The sequence below is a fragment of the Mytilus galloprovincialis genome, chromosome 5 (genome assembly GCF_965363235.1).
Source record: "Mytilus galloprovincialis chromosome 5, xbMytGall1.hap1.1, whole genome shotgun sequence".
Classification (NCBI taxonomy): domain Eukaryota; kingdom Metazoa; phylum Mollusca; class Bivalvia; order Mytilida; family Mytilidae; genus Mytilus; species Mytilus galloprovincialis.
In genome coordinates, this window is record NC_134842.1 from 32,381,501 (window position 1) to 32,399,696 (window position 18,196).

General features: G+C 32.1%; 1 protein-coding gene across 1 annotated transcript; it reads right to left on the reverse strand.

The window, feature by feature from the left end:
* Positions 1-718: 718 nt before the first annotated feature.
* LOC143077053 (osteomodulin-like) lies at positions 719-11,113 on the reverse strand. Its single transcript, XM_076252939.1, has 3 exons — positions 11,034-11,113; positions 1,431-2,963; positions 719-723 (listed from the first exon to the last, which is right to left on the reverse strand). The coding sequence occupies exons 1-3, from the start codon at positions 11,077-11,079 to the stop codon at positions 719-721; spliced, it is 1,584 nt and encodes a 527-aa protein (XP_076109054.1). The 5' UTR covers positions 11,080-11,113.
* Between the last annotated feature and the right edge of the window lie 7,083 nt (positions 11,114-18,196).

The window sequence follows — 18,196 nt, forward strand, 5'->3', positions numbered from 1 at the left end:
CAGTTTCATACTACATGTACTAACTGCATGTGATTAAAAAGACGACTTTTGGTTTAACTAACAGTTCATTTAACCACAATTTCAAGACTAGTCGGATAGAACTATCGTCAAAGCATTGGTTCTATGCTTGCACAAATACATTTTAGGAAATATGTATTTATTGTTAAAAGGTCCTAAAATCTTTTATGAAGTGTTTTGTTTTATTGATCATCTGTTTGTTCCCTTTGCTTTTTTGCCATTATGTGGTCAGTCCTGTTCCACTTACGGATTTAAAAATTTGAATGTTACCTTAGTCATCAGTATGCAAATTCCTTACCTATTCTGATTTTTATATGAATGTAATACAATTATTTCTATTTTCCTTCGTGATCAAATAACTTATTGTGACCACGAAAAAAAAGTCGATTTCTCTAAAGATATATCATAGTTAGAACATTTAATGATCACATGTTTTAGCACGATACTATAAAACGTCTATAATGTATGTATTATGATTTTACTGTATTGTCTCATTCATTTTTCACTAGTTTATTAAACTATTTCATTGGTATAATTATCATCATTTAGACGCGTACGACCGTCAGATAACGCTATACATAGTTTTTCGTAGAACTTTTCCTCAGAGTTATACGGAGCGTCGGGATTGGTGGGCCACACAATACAAACAACCTTATACCAAATTTCCTTCAATGCCTTTGGAAGTTGGTCTTTTTTTATGTCATCCTTCAGTATAACGACAACCATTGATTCACGACCCTCTCTGAATGCATGCATTCTTGTCATTTCTATTTCATACATTCCCCAGCTACTTTCAAGAAAATCCTCTGTAACAACAAATACGACCTTTCTGCTTGAATTGATGGCTTCCATGATGCACTCGGCAATAGGCATTCCAACTTTGAAATCCTTGTGATATAGACAGAGACTGATGCCTTTAGACTGTAAAATGTCGTAGAGAGTTTTAACCCATGATATGTCTTTATGACTGTATGAGATAAACGCGTCATGGCTAAAATCTTCCAAAAGAGGCTGGTAATGCCTAAGTTTCAATTTAATTCTCAGAAAGAAATACTCAAACGCAAATCGGTAGCGATAGTATATTATTCCAAAGAGCAAAGCTAAAATGGTGACAGAAGTAATGCAACTTGCCAGTGTTACCCATAATTTCGTTTGGCAACTGATTTCAAATATTTTTAGGTTTTGCAAGAATTTGGACAACGTTGCAAAAGTCCCGGTTTGGAGGACGCATTCTATTTCATCTACATCACTTATAAGGCCTGAATGTTGCACCCATTTAAGAAATCGTAGTGTATTACAAGAACATTCAATCGGATTTCTACCAAGAAATACACTTGAAGGCTTGATTATGTTGAGCAAAGCCATATCGTTTTCGCTTAAACACGAAAATCTATTGTACTTCAGACTGATACGTTCAATTGTATTTGGTTTCGTCAGAAAGTTTGGTAGTGACTGCAAGTAGTTTCTATCCAATATGATAGAAAGCTTATTTCTGAAAGGATGACAAAATAAGTCATCCGGTAGAGTTTTTAAGTTATTATTCATTAGGTCTATGTGTTGTAGATCTAAATTCATCTCTAGGAATTCTGAGGTATTTTGAAGGGCATTCAAACCGATTCCAAGATTGGCATCTTTTGCAATGAGAGTGATCAGTTTAGGAAAATTTGAAAGAAGATTAATACCCAAAACTTTGCAGTTGAATCCTGACATATCAAAATACTCCAAATTATCAGCGCCATTAATTGTGCCATTACAATTACGGAATGTAATGTTAGCCATATTCAAAACTTTTAAATTTGAGCCATTAATAATAGTCATATTTGAAATTCTCCTTCGAGTGTATAGTTTAACATGCGAATGGAGGTCAAATTGTTCTAATGTTTTTGGAATGTAAAACGAGCAAGATACGTCATTTTGATCGGATCGTTTAACTCTATCGTCTCTTACAACCTCATATGGAATTGAGATAATTTTTAAATGCTTAAACGCACAAAATGCAAATATATATCCATCTTTGATATTGAACAGTAAATTATCGGACAAATTTAATTCTTCTAAACAATTCTCTTTAAGTCCATATCTAAAAAAAGGATTGAACTTTACACCAAGTATACTATCACCGACCAAGTTCAACTTCTGTAGACATATGTTTTCAAGTATTGCAAAGTGAGGATGACCCAACACAAATCCGTTTCTATGGGGATTTCCAGTAATACTTAGTTCCGTCATGTTTCTACCCTTGAAAATCTTCAAAGCATTAAATATGTTGCTTATTACGTCGTCCATAGCATAACCTGTGTTTATTGCTATCCTTAGCGTTTTCAAATTCGGAAAAGATATGAACGTGTTTGGTGCTAGCGAAAGCACAGAAGTAATCCATAGTGTTTCTATTTTAAGACAGTTTAAGTTTTGAAATAAATTGTCTGACAATGTCAGTCCAGGCACTTCAAATATTTCCAGGTCCTGTAGGTTTGATAAATTACAAAGGCATTTATCTATTTGGTTTTGTCTGCTAAGATCGATTTTTAACTTAACCAATGATTTTACTCGAGATATAACGGTTTGAAAAAATGTATAATTATCGTAAAAATAATTTTTATGTATGAATAGATCCTGAAGGGAAATTAAACCTTGAAAAATATTCTCATCAAGAGAATTTGAAGTTAGCAAGTTACTTCTAAGGTTGAGAATGGTAAGTTCATTTAGTCCATCAAAGGCGCCATGTTCAATAAACCTAATTCTATTATCAGATAAATCCATGTTTTTTAATATTCTTGATTTCCGGAAAGACCATGCGGGAACTACGCGTAAATGATTTTCTTGAAGATATAAATCTGTTGTAGAATTGTGCAGAACATCAGGCATTGTTGTTAAATTTTTCCTGGAAAAATCTATAAGGCTGATAATCTTATCATTCATTGTAATGTGCATTGTCTTTGAAAAACCTGTATATATATAAAAAAAAACATAATCAGATACAAATATTACACAAATATATTAAAAAATATTACAATTGTTTGCAGCTGTTCTTATCTAGGAACCCTTTGTTCAGCGGTTGGTGTTTGTTGATGGGGTTGATAAGTGTTTCTAGTTTATCGTGTTTATTATATAGATTAGGCCGTATTTTTCCTGTATGATTTCTTTTGAACTTGTCATTTTGGGTCCTCTGTATCTTACTGTTCGTTTTGAGCCAATGCTCTGTGTGAAAGACCTTACTTTGACCTACAACTGTTTGCTTGTTACACATTGTGACTTAGATGAAGATTTGTCTCATTAGCATTCATACCACAACTTCTTATTTCTATGGGTTTTTGGATTTTTTTCCTGTCCGATATTTATGATCATCTTAACTATTTCTAATCTGAATTACCCTAATTTACTCTCAGTTTTATAAAGGACGATAATAGCTTACTTAAAACTTTTAAAACTGACGTGTCTCTGTTTTAAACCGCTACGTGAGACGACTTTTTCTGTGTTAACTGTCATGCAAATCTATGTGTCGCAATGAAAATAAAACGTAGTCTTAGATGTTTTTCTATAAGATATACTATAGTAGACTTTTTATATTGAGCACATTGTACACATACGCATTTACCTGATGAATGTTTGTCAATTATGTTACATACAATTAGAGAACTATATGAAGTGAACTTCACAAGAAACTAGGAATTTATGTTTGTATACCAAAGTAGCCGGCATTTTGTTCAAGGTTTATATAGTTATATCATAATTACAGGGGCAATTTGTTCAAGGACATGGCTGACTTTCTGAAAGTGTTTATTATCTCACCCCCTGTTTTATTGATTTTGTATTAACATGGTGTCATAGATCGAGTGTATTCGTTCAGTGTTTATTTGCTTGTTTTTTTCATATGTTTTTTGATCGAACAAAGTTATTTCATTTGATATTGTATCATGTGTCTTTCTATGTTGTGATGTACCTCCATTGTTTCGTGTAATGTTGAAGGTTGGTACATTTTATTGCATCTGTCCTTAGTCAGCAATCTGATGTTTAGTGGTGTTGTTTGTTGTTGTTGTTTATAAATGTTTCTCGTTTCTCGATTCTTATATTCTATGTTGTGATATATAATACTATACTATTGTTTCAGGTAAAGTTGAAGGTTGGTACATTCAGTTGCATCTGTCCTTAGTCAGCAATCTGATGTTAAGTGGTGTCGTTTGTTGATGTTGTTTATAAATGTGTCTCGTTTCTCGTTTTTATAAACATTGGAATGTTAATGGTTTTCCTTTTTGATTGTTTTACTCTGTCAGTTTTGGGCCCTTTATAGCTTGCTGTTTGGTGTGTTGACGACCGTACTTTGACATTTGCATTAGAGAATAAATGAAAATTATCAATAGAGTTATTACAGTGTGGTGTACTACATTTGGGACAAATATTATAAAACTATAGAAAAAGTCATCAGCTCTTACTCAAAATATAGACAATTTTAAATAAATGGGGTCTTTAATTATTTTTTTTTTGACATTTTCCGGAATATTAATTTTTAAACTACTTAAGTACCGGTCTTTGTAAGAATCATGCAGGTTCCTGTTGATAGGCGATTCATGACCCATCCTCAAATGTCTTTATATTTTGTTTATGAGGAGGGTATGGTATGAAAATAAGTTTCATGTATTAATTTTTTTTCTTTTGAACCTTGGTTACCATGGAAACCATCCTTACAAAATTTTGCCTAAATACGTTCATAAGTAGCCTTTGAAAATTGAAATATAAGGGGTTTTAAAGTCCCATAGAAATAAAGTTAATCAATACAAAAAATATGTATATTTACAGTATTGACAAACAAAACCCCTAACTATACACAAACGTTAAAATTTTGAATTTACTAAATAGTTTGTTTCCATAGCAACCATTTAAAAATGTGTTAAAATTCGAAAATGAAAAATTTCAAAATATCTTTAATTTTAAATCTGTTTATCTCCCAAGACCAACAATACCATGAAATGTCATTGACCAATTTTGAAAGACCACATTCTATATATTGATAAAATAAAAAGAAAGTCGTGTGTTTTTTTTTTCTTTAAAAAAATAATTTTAGTCAAAAATTGTCAATTTTCACCAAAATTCAGATTACCAAACAGATGAATACTGAAACATTTTGAACTGAAAAAGCTAAAACATTCCATTTATACGTGCATTTCTGACACGAATTTGGTGATTATAAATGAGAATATATGATTGATAGAGATATTTTGGTAGAGAAGGAATTTTTTTCTCTCTGGGCATGGTGCCACCCCCCCCCCCCCTTTTTCAAAATTCAAAAAATTATTAAAAATTTAAAAGATGGAATTCAATTGTGAACATTTTGAGCATTAAAACATGAAATTTCTTCAAAGGGTGAGAGCAATAATAGAAACCCCCTACACCATTTTTATACGACCCCAAAAAAATTTTGGGATCGTATAATGGTATGATGTCGTCGTCTGCGTCGTCTACGTCGTCTGCGTTGTCGTCGCCCGAAGACACATTGGTTTCCGGATAATAACTTTAGTTTAAGTGGATAGATCTTCATGAAATTTTTTCAGAAGGTTCAATACCACAAAAGGAAGGTTGGGATTGATTTTTGGGATGATGGTCCCAACCGATTAGGAATTAGGGGCCCAAAGGGGCCCAAAACAAGCATTTTTTAGTTTCAGGATAATAACTTGTGTAGAAGTATTTCAATTGCTCTGAAATCATATCGCAATGTTTAAAACCACAAGTAGAAGGTTTGGATTCATTTTAGGGGTAATGGGGCCAAAGTTTAGGAATTAAGGGCCAAAAAGGGGTCAAAAGTAAAATCACAAAAATACTGAACTCAGAGGAAAATCAATTCGGAAAGTCCATAATTTGCCCAAAACAAGCATTTTTCTAGTTTCAAGACAATAACTTATGTGTAATTGTATGGATCTCTCTGAAATTGTACTACAATGTTCAATACTGCAATGGAAAGCATGGGATTGAGTTTAAGGGTTATTGCTCAAAGGGGGTTTAAAAAAATCGGGGGGGGGGGGGTTTTTTGTTTACGATTTTTGAAGGGCTTCCTTTTTTTTCAAAATTTTTCAAATTTCGAATTTTGAAAAGTTTCAAGAAGAAATCTTCAATTGCACAGTATTTCGCAATAGATTTGTTAGATCTTTGACCACTTTAATTTTGTGACAAAAACCTATATTATTTCAAAAATTTGATCACAATCCAAATTCAGACAGAATCAAGCTTGAATATTGTGACCAAATTTGCCCTAACTGTTCAGGGTTCAACCACTGGGGTCGTATAAAGCTGCACCCTGCGGAGCACCTGGTTATATATTAACATCTTTTTTTAGAAATGGGGAATGTGTCAAAGAGACAACAACCCAAGCAATCAACAGAAAATAGCCGAAAGGCTGAAAACTGAATGAAGGATAGCTGCGTCCCTAATTACACTTGTTTTGTGCAAATTGAAATTTAAAATCTTTAAGTGCTATTTCATGGTCTTTAAAATTGACTCTGTCCTAGTTTCATAAATTTTGCATCAATGATTATTTGTGTCTTTCAATATATATCAATGAGTGGCTTAAAAAATCCATTTAAATGTTCTTTTTATCTGTCGTTTTTTCTTCAAAAGCAAAAAAAATGCATTTTACCCCTATGTTCCATTTTAGCCATAGTGGCTAAGTTTCTTGAAGTACAAGGAAATAAAATACAAAGTTTATACAAGATACTCCCAAGTTGGGCCGAAATCGATTTAGCATATTCAGAAGAAGACTTTTTTTAAAGTAAGCAAACTAGATGAACAAATTGTGAAAAAATGCTTTAAAGGGCTATAACTCCAGAAGGATTCAATTGACAATTTTGGTCATATAAACTTATTTGTAGATCTTACTTTGCTGAAAGTTGTGCTGTTTACAGTTTATCTTTGTCATTAATAATATTCAAGATAATAACCAAAAACTGCAAAATTTCCGTACAATTAACAATTTAGTGGCCACAACCCAACAATGGGTTGTTAGATTCATCTGAAAATTTGCTCTCAAGGCTTTAGTGTTTGAGATATAAGCTACACACTGCATGTTACCCCTATGTTCTATTTTTACCCATGGCGGCCATGTTTTTTTACAAAATTGAAAATAAAACACAAACTTTATTCTAGATATCCTAAGGATCATTCAGTTTAAGTTTTACTGGAATTGGTTCAGTAGTTTCAGTGGAAATGTTTCAGATATTTAACACCGAACAGACGACGACGGACGCCAAGTGATGGCAAATTTCACAGTTCCTTTGAAACGGTGAGCTAAAAAAAACTACGTCCGTCCTATTAGAAATAAACTGAAAATAAAAAATTAAAAACTTGTACCATCGAGAGCGCTAACGAGGCCACTTTCCATTAATTTTGATATTTTTAAGGGTCATAACTCTTTAAAAAAAGTCCATTGTCCATCATTATAGAACTTAATTTCGAATTTTTTATTTATAAAAATACTATTTTTGATATAACAAAAATAAAAAAAATATTTTATTTTTTTTGTCTTAAAACAGTGGTTTTGATAAGAAAATAACACTCTGTAAAGATTATACCAATGGACAGTTTTAAGCTTGGTACAGTGTATCCAATTTCATTATCTATGGAAAATACATTGCCTTGTATCGTTTCTTTTGTGGACTAGTATACTATTGCGCAGAGTCAGATTATGTACACATAATGGCTGTTACTATTTACCTCCAATGTAAATCGACATGTACATCAAAACCTTTATGCAAACACTTATTTGTCACTATGTCAATTTAACTGGGTTAAAATTGAAATTGAAGAAGAACTACAGAACCTTTCTTTCTATTCTAATATATAATAAATTAATCTAACTTATGTAAAAGATTTGAAATACATGCGGAATGTGTCCATTGGACACAGATGATGCTCCCGCTTGCATATCATAAAAGTTATAAACGGACATAACTGAAGAACAGTAAAAGTGACACTTACCAATTGTGTACTAACTTTTATGGTGATAAGTATTGTGTAAAAGTTTCATAACATTTTGTTGAGGCAAACTAAAGAAAGAAATACAAAACAAAAAATTCAGCAACTTTTTTCCTCTATAAAGAGGCATTGCATAGAACAGTGAAAGTGACACCACCAAAATTCAAAGTTGATCTGTATTTGGTGGTTTTAAGCATTGTGTATAATTTTAATAACATCTGGTAAAGACAAACTAAAGTTAGAGAACATAAACGGAAAATTTAGCAATTTTTCTATCTGTAAAGGGGCATAACTCTTGGACGGTTTAAGTGACACCACCAAAATTCAAATTAAGTCTGTGTTTTATGGTAATAAGAAATGTGATTAAGTTTCATAACATTTGGTTGAGGCAAACTAAAGATAGAGAACAGAAACCAACTTTGGGACGTACTGAAGGACGGACAAGGGTAAACCTTAATGCCCCCTCCGCCACTGCGGGGGCATAAAAATGTGTAAATATAACAATTGATTAAATTAGGCAAAATTCAATGAATGGTCATTGCACATGGTTGTCATAAAGGTTTGAGAATCAAAACAGTACATAATAGTTAGGACCAGCAAATTGTCCTCAAGGCCACAAGGAAAATATGTTTTGAGAACCATAAAAAAAATCGATTATTCTGCCGTATACAAATAATAATCAGTTAGGTTTTTAAAAATAATAATAATAGACAAGCTGTCCTTTTCCACCATATACAATAGAAACATTGACAAATTCTTGCACAATTTAATGTAGATCGTTGGTATATTTTTTCTAAGATAGAACATGTAGAATTTGTATGCCCCCACCGTAGCAAAGGGGGCATTAAGTTGTACCCTTGTCCGTAAGTACGTCCGTTCCAGAGTTATACCATTATATAAATGGAAAAAAAGTGCTGACTTTTTTGTTTCCGTTCTCCAACTTAAGTTCATGAAGTTTGCCACAACCAAATGTTTTGAAACTTATACACAATGTTTATTTCCATAAAATTCAGAACAGTTAGAATGTTATTGGTTTAACATGTACTGTCAATAAGTTATGCCCCTTATAAATTGGAAAAAATGCTGAATTTTCCGTTTCCGTTCTCTCTTTTTCGTCTGTCTGACATAGTTCATCTTACACTGACCTCATTTTCTTAGAACATTGATAATGTTAAGTTAATATGATACTTGAATTAAAATCTTTACATAACACTTACAGAGTTTCAAAAGTAATTCAATGATAAATAAAACCAACCAGACATTTCAGGGTGAACCTTCTTGCTTAGCAGATCTTAGTCTAGGTTTAAAGTTTTTAAAGCATCAATCTGTTTCAAAAACCAACAATGAGTTGCATTAAATTGTTCCTGTAACTTTTTTATAGCCATTTTGAAAGACAAAGTATCCTGAGCTATTTTTTTAAAATGTTCATTAAGATTTGTTTTTCTAGATAATCATGTTATGCTCATTGTTGAAGGATATACGGTGACCTGTGGTTGTTTATTTCTATGTCTTTGCTCTCTGGTGGAGAGTTAATTGTCTCATTGACAGTTACAACACATCGTCTTATTTTTATACATAGACTTACTAGTAATTAGTTTTGGATTCAACATTATTCTTTTTCACTGACAGCATCAGTCTTAGATACGACAACGGGTTATGCGTATTACCAATTTTTTTTAAACTTTTGAGAAATCTTACATATATAAGATTGAAGGGTGTACATATGCTGCCCTCAATTTTAGAAGTTGTGTTATGCTTAAATTCTTAAAATACTTAGTTCACAAGTAAACTAAATGAGATACCACGTTTTTTTTCAACAAATTTTATAATTTTGAAAAAAAAAAAAAAAAAAATCGAAAAAAGGGGGGTGGACCATACCCAGAGTGATGATTTTTCATTTTGTACAAGTCTATCTTCATTTACTATATATTTTTGTTTAAAATTAACAAATGCGTGTCAGAATGCACATATAAATGGAATATTTTAGCTTTTTTAGTTACTAAATGTTTGATTATTCATCTGATTGTTAATCTGAATTTTGGTGAAAATTGACAATTTTTTACTAAAATTTTTTTTTTAAAGAAAAAAAAACGCACGACTTTCTTTTTATTTTATGAATATATAGAATGTGGTCTTTCAAAATTTGTCAATGAAATTTCATGGTATTGTTGGTCTTGGGAGATAAACAGATTTAAAATTTAGGAGTTTTTTAAATTTTTCATTTTCGAAATTTAACACATTTTTAAATGGTTGCTATGGAAACAAACTATTTAGTAAATTCACAATTTTAATGTTTTTGTATAGTTTGGGGTTTTGTTTGTCAATACTGTAAATATACATATTGTTTGTATTGATTAACAATATTTCTATGGGACTTTAAATTCCCTTATTTTATATTTTCAAAAAGGGTCTTTTTTCACATATTCAAGCAAAATGTTGATTTGATGGTTACCATGGCAACGGGCATAATACAGGGAAAATAAAGACAGAATTTTACTCATCTACCAAAGTTCTTATGATATAGGGCAAAAAAAATTACTTCTGTGACATGTCATGAATCACCTTCTGCATGATTTTTACAAAGACAGGTACTTAAGCTAGACCTAAAATCATGCACCGTTTTATTTAAGGTGTAGTTTCATCATCCATTATGCTATACGACGCATACAAATTGAAGAAATCAGTATGGAAAGTGTATAAAAACAACACACTGTCTTTACTAGGGACTATATTTATAGACAACGAAAACCAAACGATGATAACGGACATTTTGCACAATTTTTATACATTACATATATTAAGGTTTTGTCTATTATTTGTTGGTTTAAACACCCCAGTATTACATGTATCTATCATTTATATTTTTTACGTCTGTCTCTGTAGTTTTTTTTTTTACTTAGGCCCTTTTTTATAAAGGATTTTCCTACTATCTTTTATTTTGAAAACCGCATCCAGACCTTCATACTATTATGCTTTAACTTATTGACAAAAAAAAACGTTATTAATATCAATATCGCACTTTTTACTTTTTATTTCTAATAAAACAAATCACTTACCTGCTTGCAGGATAACAGTCCAGATTGCTAGAAAAACTATAGCCATCGCCTCTTTTATAAATGACAAGGTTTAAAACACCTTTCGAAAGTCGTAATATAACAAATAGCTATGAACTAAGATAAGAAAAAAAAAACCAATCAATTATAAAAGATTGGAATAACTTCCGGAATGATAACTTTAAATCAACAGTGTGCATGATATGCTTAAATGCCGTCTATTAAATAGATCACTGATTTCCGACGAAAACTGTCAGATTTGGCTAACATCGAATAGCAAGCCATAAAGGGTCCACAAAATACAAATATAATTAAAAATATATTGATAATGTCTAAACGTGTATCACCAAGGAGATGATAAATTTAACTATTTGATAAAAGATATTGTACTAGACTGTTTGTTAACAAATAGAGCAATGGGGAAAATTAGGAATATAGGAAAACAAAATCAACAGAAATTTGAAAACAGTAATATAGAAAAGTGGTTTAAATGAAGGACCCCATCCCTCCAAACATAAGAAGGAAATTCTACGTATAGAAGCAGTGTTCAATTCATATACTTCCTGTATCGTAATGTCGCATCGTATTACAATAACTTTCGATATCGGAAAAAAATAAGGTGATCATACACAAGGGTTTAATTGTGGAAACAAAATTTAATTTTGATAATAATCTTTTCCTCTTATAAAAGTTGACTGACTTCCTTAATCGTGAGGGTATTTTTCTTTATCAAATGATTGTCGTAGGTAATGAAGAAAAAATTAAAATATTACTCAATCAATAAATATTTTCTTTCTAAAAAAAACTTTATCTTTAAAAAGTTATCTGTTGCCAAAACTGGGTTGGATTTATCTGTATGCACATAATGTACATACATAAACAAGCAACGCACCAATTTCATTATCAAAGAAATATGTCCACGTTATTTTTAATTTATATCGACCCTAGTCTTACACATAATTCCAAAATGTACCGATGACACTTCATTTAGAATCTCTTGAAACAACTGTCAATCAATCCTTTTTCAAATCAAAAGTCTGTTTCTCATCTACAGTTTTATCTTGAATACTCGGTTCGATCAACCGTTTGCATGAACTGCTCCAAAAGCAGTTGAAACATACATCTTTGTGAGACACATTATTGCAGTAAACAAGAAAAACGTATCTATTTCTTTCATCATAAATAAACATTTTTACTCTTCAAATCTTTTACAACCGTTTCTTCCTAAATTAAACAATTTTTTAACCAGAAAGTAGATATCTAGAACTAGATCAAATCTGTTTAAACCTGTTCAAATGCGATAATATTATCTGATAGACAATTTTGATATGCTTGGTTATTCATTCTAGTTCATCTGAAAAATGACAAAAGAAAAGGTATAAGCTAATGGTGTTATTTATAGGCCCCTGATAAAAGCTACTCTCTTTTGAGCTTTGAATACGTATAGGTATACATATTACGAGCAACGTGCAGTAATTTACTGATGTTCAAGTCTCGTTTATCAGTTAGTTATATACGAAAAAAGAAATAAAAATTGCGAGACCACTGCGTCAACATAGTAAAGAGTCTCCGTTACACATGCACCACCTACAATCAAAATGTCACAATCGAAAAACGTACAAATAGAACAGATATTTTGTATCTCAAAACATTTGCTAGTGAGTTACAACACAAACACATTTTACCACAGGCTGTTAATTTAATATGTAAAAGTGCGAATATGTGTCAATGCATATCATATATCAACATATACACATGTCTGCAGATAACTAAATTAACATTGGACATTCAGAGAGTAAATCTGTATGCCTTTAAGCACTAACCATTGTTGTCTATAATTCACTGACAACTATTAGCCGCCTTTCTATAGCTTTAACGTTTTTCAAAAGTAAGTTTAAAAAGATATAAAACTTCAATGCTTTTTGATGTGTCAATACGTAGCTTTGTAATAACTACTTTCCTGCGTCAACTTTACTGCTTGAATATTTTACCAGCACTTATCATGCCGTGTTATTCATTGGGAATGTATTTGAACTAAGGCCTTTTTAAAAGATGGGCGAAAGATACCAGAGGGACAGTTAAACTTTAAGTCCGTAGATAAACTAACAACGCCATGGGTATAAACGAAAAAGACAAACCGACAAATAATAGTACACAAGATGCAAAATAGAAAACTACAAACTAAGCAACACGAACCCCGCACAAAACTGAGAGTAATCGAAGGTGCTCTGGAAGGGCAGGTGGATACTGCTCCACATTTTTTGTTCACTTTATTACAAATCTTGTAAATAGTCTAATTCGGTAGATCACATTCATGAAAAAGGAAGGAGAGTGTACACAAGGAACAAATCCAATACCATCTGTTAAACGCGGTTATTGCATAAGAGTCTACCAACTCGTGATGGCGTTCGTAAAATTTACAAAGGAATGATTCAACTTCATTTTGGTCTCTTGTGGAGGTTTTCTCAAGAGTGGAAGAAAAGTCAAATGTTTTAATAGTTTTGCAAGATGAAAATAATCTTAAATTATATGTACATGTACTCTAAACGATCTTTGAGAATTTCAACATCTGATGCATGCCACTTCCAGAAACTCCGTATAACTCTGAGAAATGATTTACAAGAAACTATGTATAGCATTATTAGATGGTAGTATGAGATTAAGTGTTGATAACATTTCAATGTAAAAGTCAAATATCCAACTCTTGAAAAGTAAAGACGACACACAAATAATATATATATTATATCAAATCTGTTACGAATACATGTCAACATAATTGTATGCGATTTATTTGATAAAAAATGTTTAAATATATTTTATGTTAAAACAAACTTTACATTTTTGTCAGTGTTTTATTAAAATTATCAAAAAAGAAATAGTTGATGTAGAATAATTTAAGGTTGCATTTTGTAAATACAGTTGTTTCTCAAACCACGTCTCTTTTGAGGAGATCTAGAATATCTATAGAAAATTAATTTTGTTTACAAACTGGTTCCCAGTTCTGATCTGTATGTTGCACCTCATAGAGACAGAAATTGGGAATGTTACCAGAACATGTGCATACTGTTTATATTGAAATATGTGGTAATCCTTCATCCGAGGTAGGGGAAGTTAAGAAAATTAGTGTTTGTTTAAAATCTGAGAAGTTCAGGGCATATAAACGTTGAAAATATGCCGCACATCCCTATATTTTGACCTTTGAAAGAACTTGTAGTGCATATCATCTTTCAATTCTAGAATTTTCAAAACTTCATAGTAAAAGTGGTACAGTTTTAGCCGTAAAAGGAGTTCCTATGGGAAATTGCATTGTCAATATTTACAGAAATGCAACATATAATGCGTTGAACGATTCTAATTTAAAAACATATGTGTGGAATCTTGATCCTGTTGACCGTCTGCGAGACATTTGTCTAGTGAATCAAATTTAAAAATGACAAAAACTTTGAAACATTTATCATGTTTATCAAAGCATGAAGCATTACTATTAGTCCCCGAGGGTATCACCACCCCAGTAGCCAGTACTTTGGTACTGGCATGAAAACACGGATTTTTTATGTTATTAAAATTTACTGTTACGAAATGATAGAACTTATTATAAATTAAGGAATGTATCTCCCTCATGCAAAGCTCTGATTCCTTTCACGGAATTGGCTATACTTTTTGGACCTTTTGGATTATAGCTCTTCATCTTTTATATAAGCTTTGGATTTCAAATATTTTGGCCACGAGCATCACTGAAGAGACATGCATTGTCGAAATGCGCATCTGGTGCAAGAAATTTGGTACCGTTAATTTTATTACTACCACTGGGTCGATGCCTCTGCTGGGTGGACTATTAGTCCCCGAGGGTATCACCACCCCAGTAGCCAGTACTTCGGTACTGGCATGAAAATACGGATTTTTTGTGTTATTAAAATTTACTGTTACGAAATGATAGAACTTATTATAAATTAAGGAATGTATCTCCCTCATACAAAGCTCTGATTCCTTTCACGGATTTGGCTATACTTTTTGGACCTTTTGGATTATAGCTCTTCATCTTTTATATAAGCTTTGGATTTCAAATATTTTGGCAACAAGCATCACTGAAGAGACATGTATTGTCGAAATGTGCATCGGGTGCAACACAAACCCACCTAAAAATAAGAAAAATGTCAATGGTAGCCAGATTTTGCTACACATTTAGGACCCATCGTAAAATTTTAGAAATTTTTTTCCAATAATTTTTCTGATAAGATCAACGTTATGTACCCATCAGAACCATTACTATATCATATTACATATATAATCATTTGAGATTGAGAAATATTCCGGTAGTGATTATAAGAACGATTATGATAATTCAATGAACAGTCCATCAGTAGAGGTTTCTACTCAATGGTAGCACACACCGGTATCAATTTAACTGCAACTGATGCACATTTTGACAATGGATGTTTTTTAATTGTAATTTTTAAAAGAATTATTTAAAAATTCAAAAATCATTCAAACGTTGATGAGCCTATATCACCCCAAAAATTAAAAAAGGAGAGATAAAAACGTACAGATAGTTAGGGAAATGAATGGGGAACATTTCTAAAAATAAACAACAGCAGTGCTTGTAATCAGACAATATCTGGTTAACGTTTGTCATTGTAATATGTTCCTTCATGACTTCCATAACTTTTGTAAGAATAAGTTTTTGAATTGTGATGTCCGTGTTGTAGTTCGTGACATCTGCATGAGCTTAATTTGATATGAAAAATATATTTTCGAAAGCCAAATTATATATATTTACCTACATGTGTTAAAAGAACGCTTTTATATCAACTTTTAATGCAACAAAATGAAATAGTGTATAATACAACAAATGTATAGGTTTGATACACGAATTAGTGTTTTGCATAGATTTATGATCTTTAATTTATTACATATTTGTTAACCAAATGTATTTAGTTTTTCTTAACTCATAGTCAAGAACAACTTTTCAGTATGAACATCTTTTACGCATTCCTTTTGTCAGCCAGCTATTACTTATGCCTGTTTTTTTTTTTCTCTAAAACTCCCGCTTCATCATTTTCTGCTGACCTGACCGAAAGTTTCAAGTGATCTAATGGGATCACTTGGCGTCCATCGTATGTGTTCCATTTTGAAAATTTTCTCTGAAACTACCTAGCTTAATAGAACAAAACTTTATCAGAATAATCATTTAGTTATCAAATTTTAAACTGTGTATGATGATTCCGACCTTCATTACAACCAATATTTCCGACAGGGTTTAAATACTGCTAAAATAAAAACTGTGTCTATCATGTTAGATTTGCTATAGATAAAGAAACGATGATGTTGTAAAACAGTTTAGAATAATGAGATGTAACTGCGTGTTATTACGTAGAAACTCTCAGAACGCTTCTTGTAGGAGTGACAGCCTTCAAAGATAAATTATACCAGTGGTTTTTTCTCCTTTTTTTGCTTTTCATTTCATCTTGATATTACATGTATGATGAACATGTAGGTACTGCTAAACATAGTTTTTAATTAACTATTTTATCAACTTTTAAATTTTGTCCATTATCTTAAAAACTATAATACGAAATTTAAATAGCAGAAGTGATCGACAAGACTTAATGGTCATGGATGCCGATTTTAAACTAAACATAATTATGACAAACAGCGTTTAGCAATGCGATGGGTAAATACATAATGCAATTAGCACATACATAATGCGATAAGTACATACATAATGCGATGGGCACATACAAAATGCGATGGATACATACATAATGCGATGGAAACAAGTATAATGTGATGGGCACATAAAGAATGCGGACGGGTGACATACTTGTGAAATCACAACCACTCCTAACTACGGACAATCTTGTAATTTTATAACATTAATATTTAAACAAAACTATAGAATTAAAGGTATACTTAAAACTGTAAACATGGTTAAAGGAACTGTTACGTTAAGTGACAATACAGGTCAACTTCCATGCAATAGAAAGTAATAAAATAAAGGAACTCCTAATCAATTACACAGTCATATGAAATTCTAATATGACGTGCATCTTTCGCTCTGTAAACAAACCCGATAAAATTTGTTTGCAAATGCGTATATTGACTAAATGAAATTGGCATGCAATTTATATATTTCATTATCTTCAAACAATTTCTAACGCTCAAATAATGCACGTATATAATATGACATTTCCACAAACAGAAAACCAAAAGTAGAATTGTTTTCAAAATTTAACATGGATTTAAATAGTCGTAATAAGATACCAAATAACACACAGATAAACTTGAACCATGTACATACAAAGTGTTACGGGGTTAAACAACTTTGAAGGCTCCAACCCCCCCCCCCCCCCCTAACCTGAGATAGTGGTGTAACATTACAAAATATGAACGAACTGTATAAATCAGTTTGATTTTTTTTAAAGGCGACCATATGGTTTTGGATTTTCTAATGGTTCAAGACTTTACGGTTGCCTATAGTTGCTTCCATCCACTACATTTAAACACTGTTTGATAGTTGGTCTCATTTTCAATCATACAACATCAATTATCCTTATTTATTTTTGTATTAACTCATCAGTTGAATACGAATTAGAAATTCACTAAACAAAATCACAGAGAGGACAAGCACGTGGCAGGGTAATCAGTGGCGGATCAGAACTTTTCCTAAAAGGGTGGGGGGCGCTGACTGACCTAAGGGGGAGGCGCTCCAGTCATGCTTCAATGATTCCCTATATAATCAACCAAATGTTTCCCACGAAAGGGGGGGGCGGGTCCCTGAGGGCCCCTAGACCCCCCCCCCCCCTTGGTCCGCCTATGGTAATTATACATCAGTACGTCATTTGACATCATAATCAAACTGATGAAGAATACCTGTTATATGAAATAGTTATAGATACTTACATTCAATGTTCTCTTTTTGTATATAGAAACGATATTAGGCATACTCTTAAAAGTCTATACAGGCCCGTAGCCAGGAATTTCCAAGGAGGGGGGGGGGGGGCGTTGGACTCATGAACTCGACTTATGAACCCCCTAACCCCCCCCCCCCTGGCTACGGGTATGCTATATGTCAGTAATTTTTCAATGAAAGACGAGATGATAGTGTATTGATTCGATTGTCTTTATTCGCATCGTTAAAAAAAATATATGACAGACTTGGTAATATG

What these genes read in the sequence shown, in the direction of transcription:
- LOC143077053 (XM_076252939.1), bottom strand. Translation starts at nt 11,079, where the DNA reads ATGGCTATAGTTTTTCTAGCAATCTGGACTGTTATCCTGCAAGCAG. An exon ending in GACTGTTATCCTGCAAGCAG is followed by an intron (nt 2,964 to 11,033) that starts GTAAGTGATTTG and finishes ATATATATACAG; the next exon opens with GTTTTTCAAAGACAATGCAC.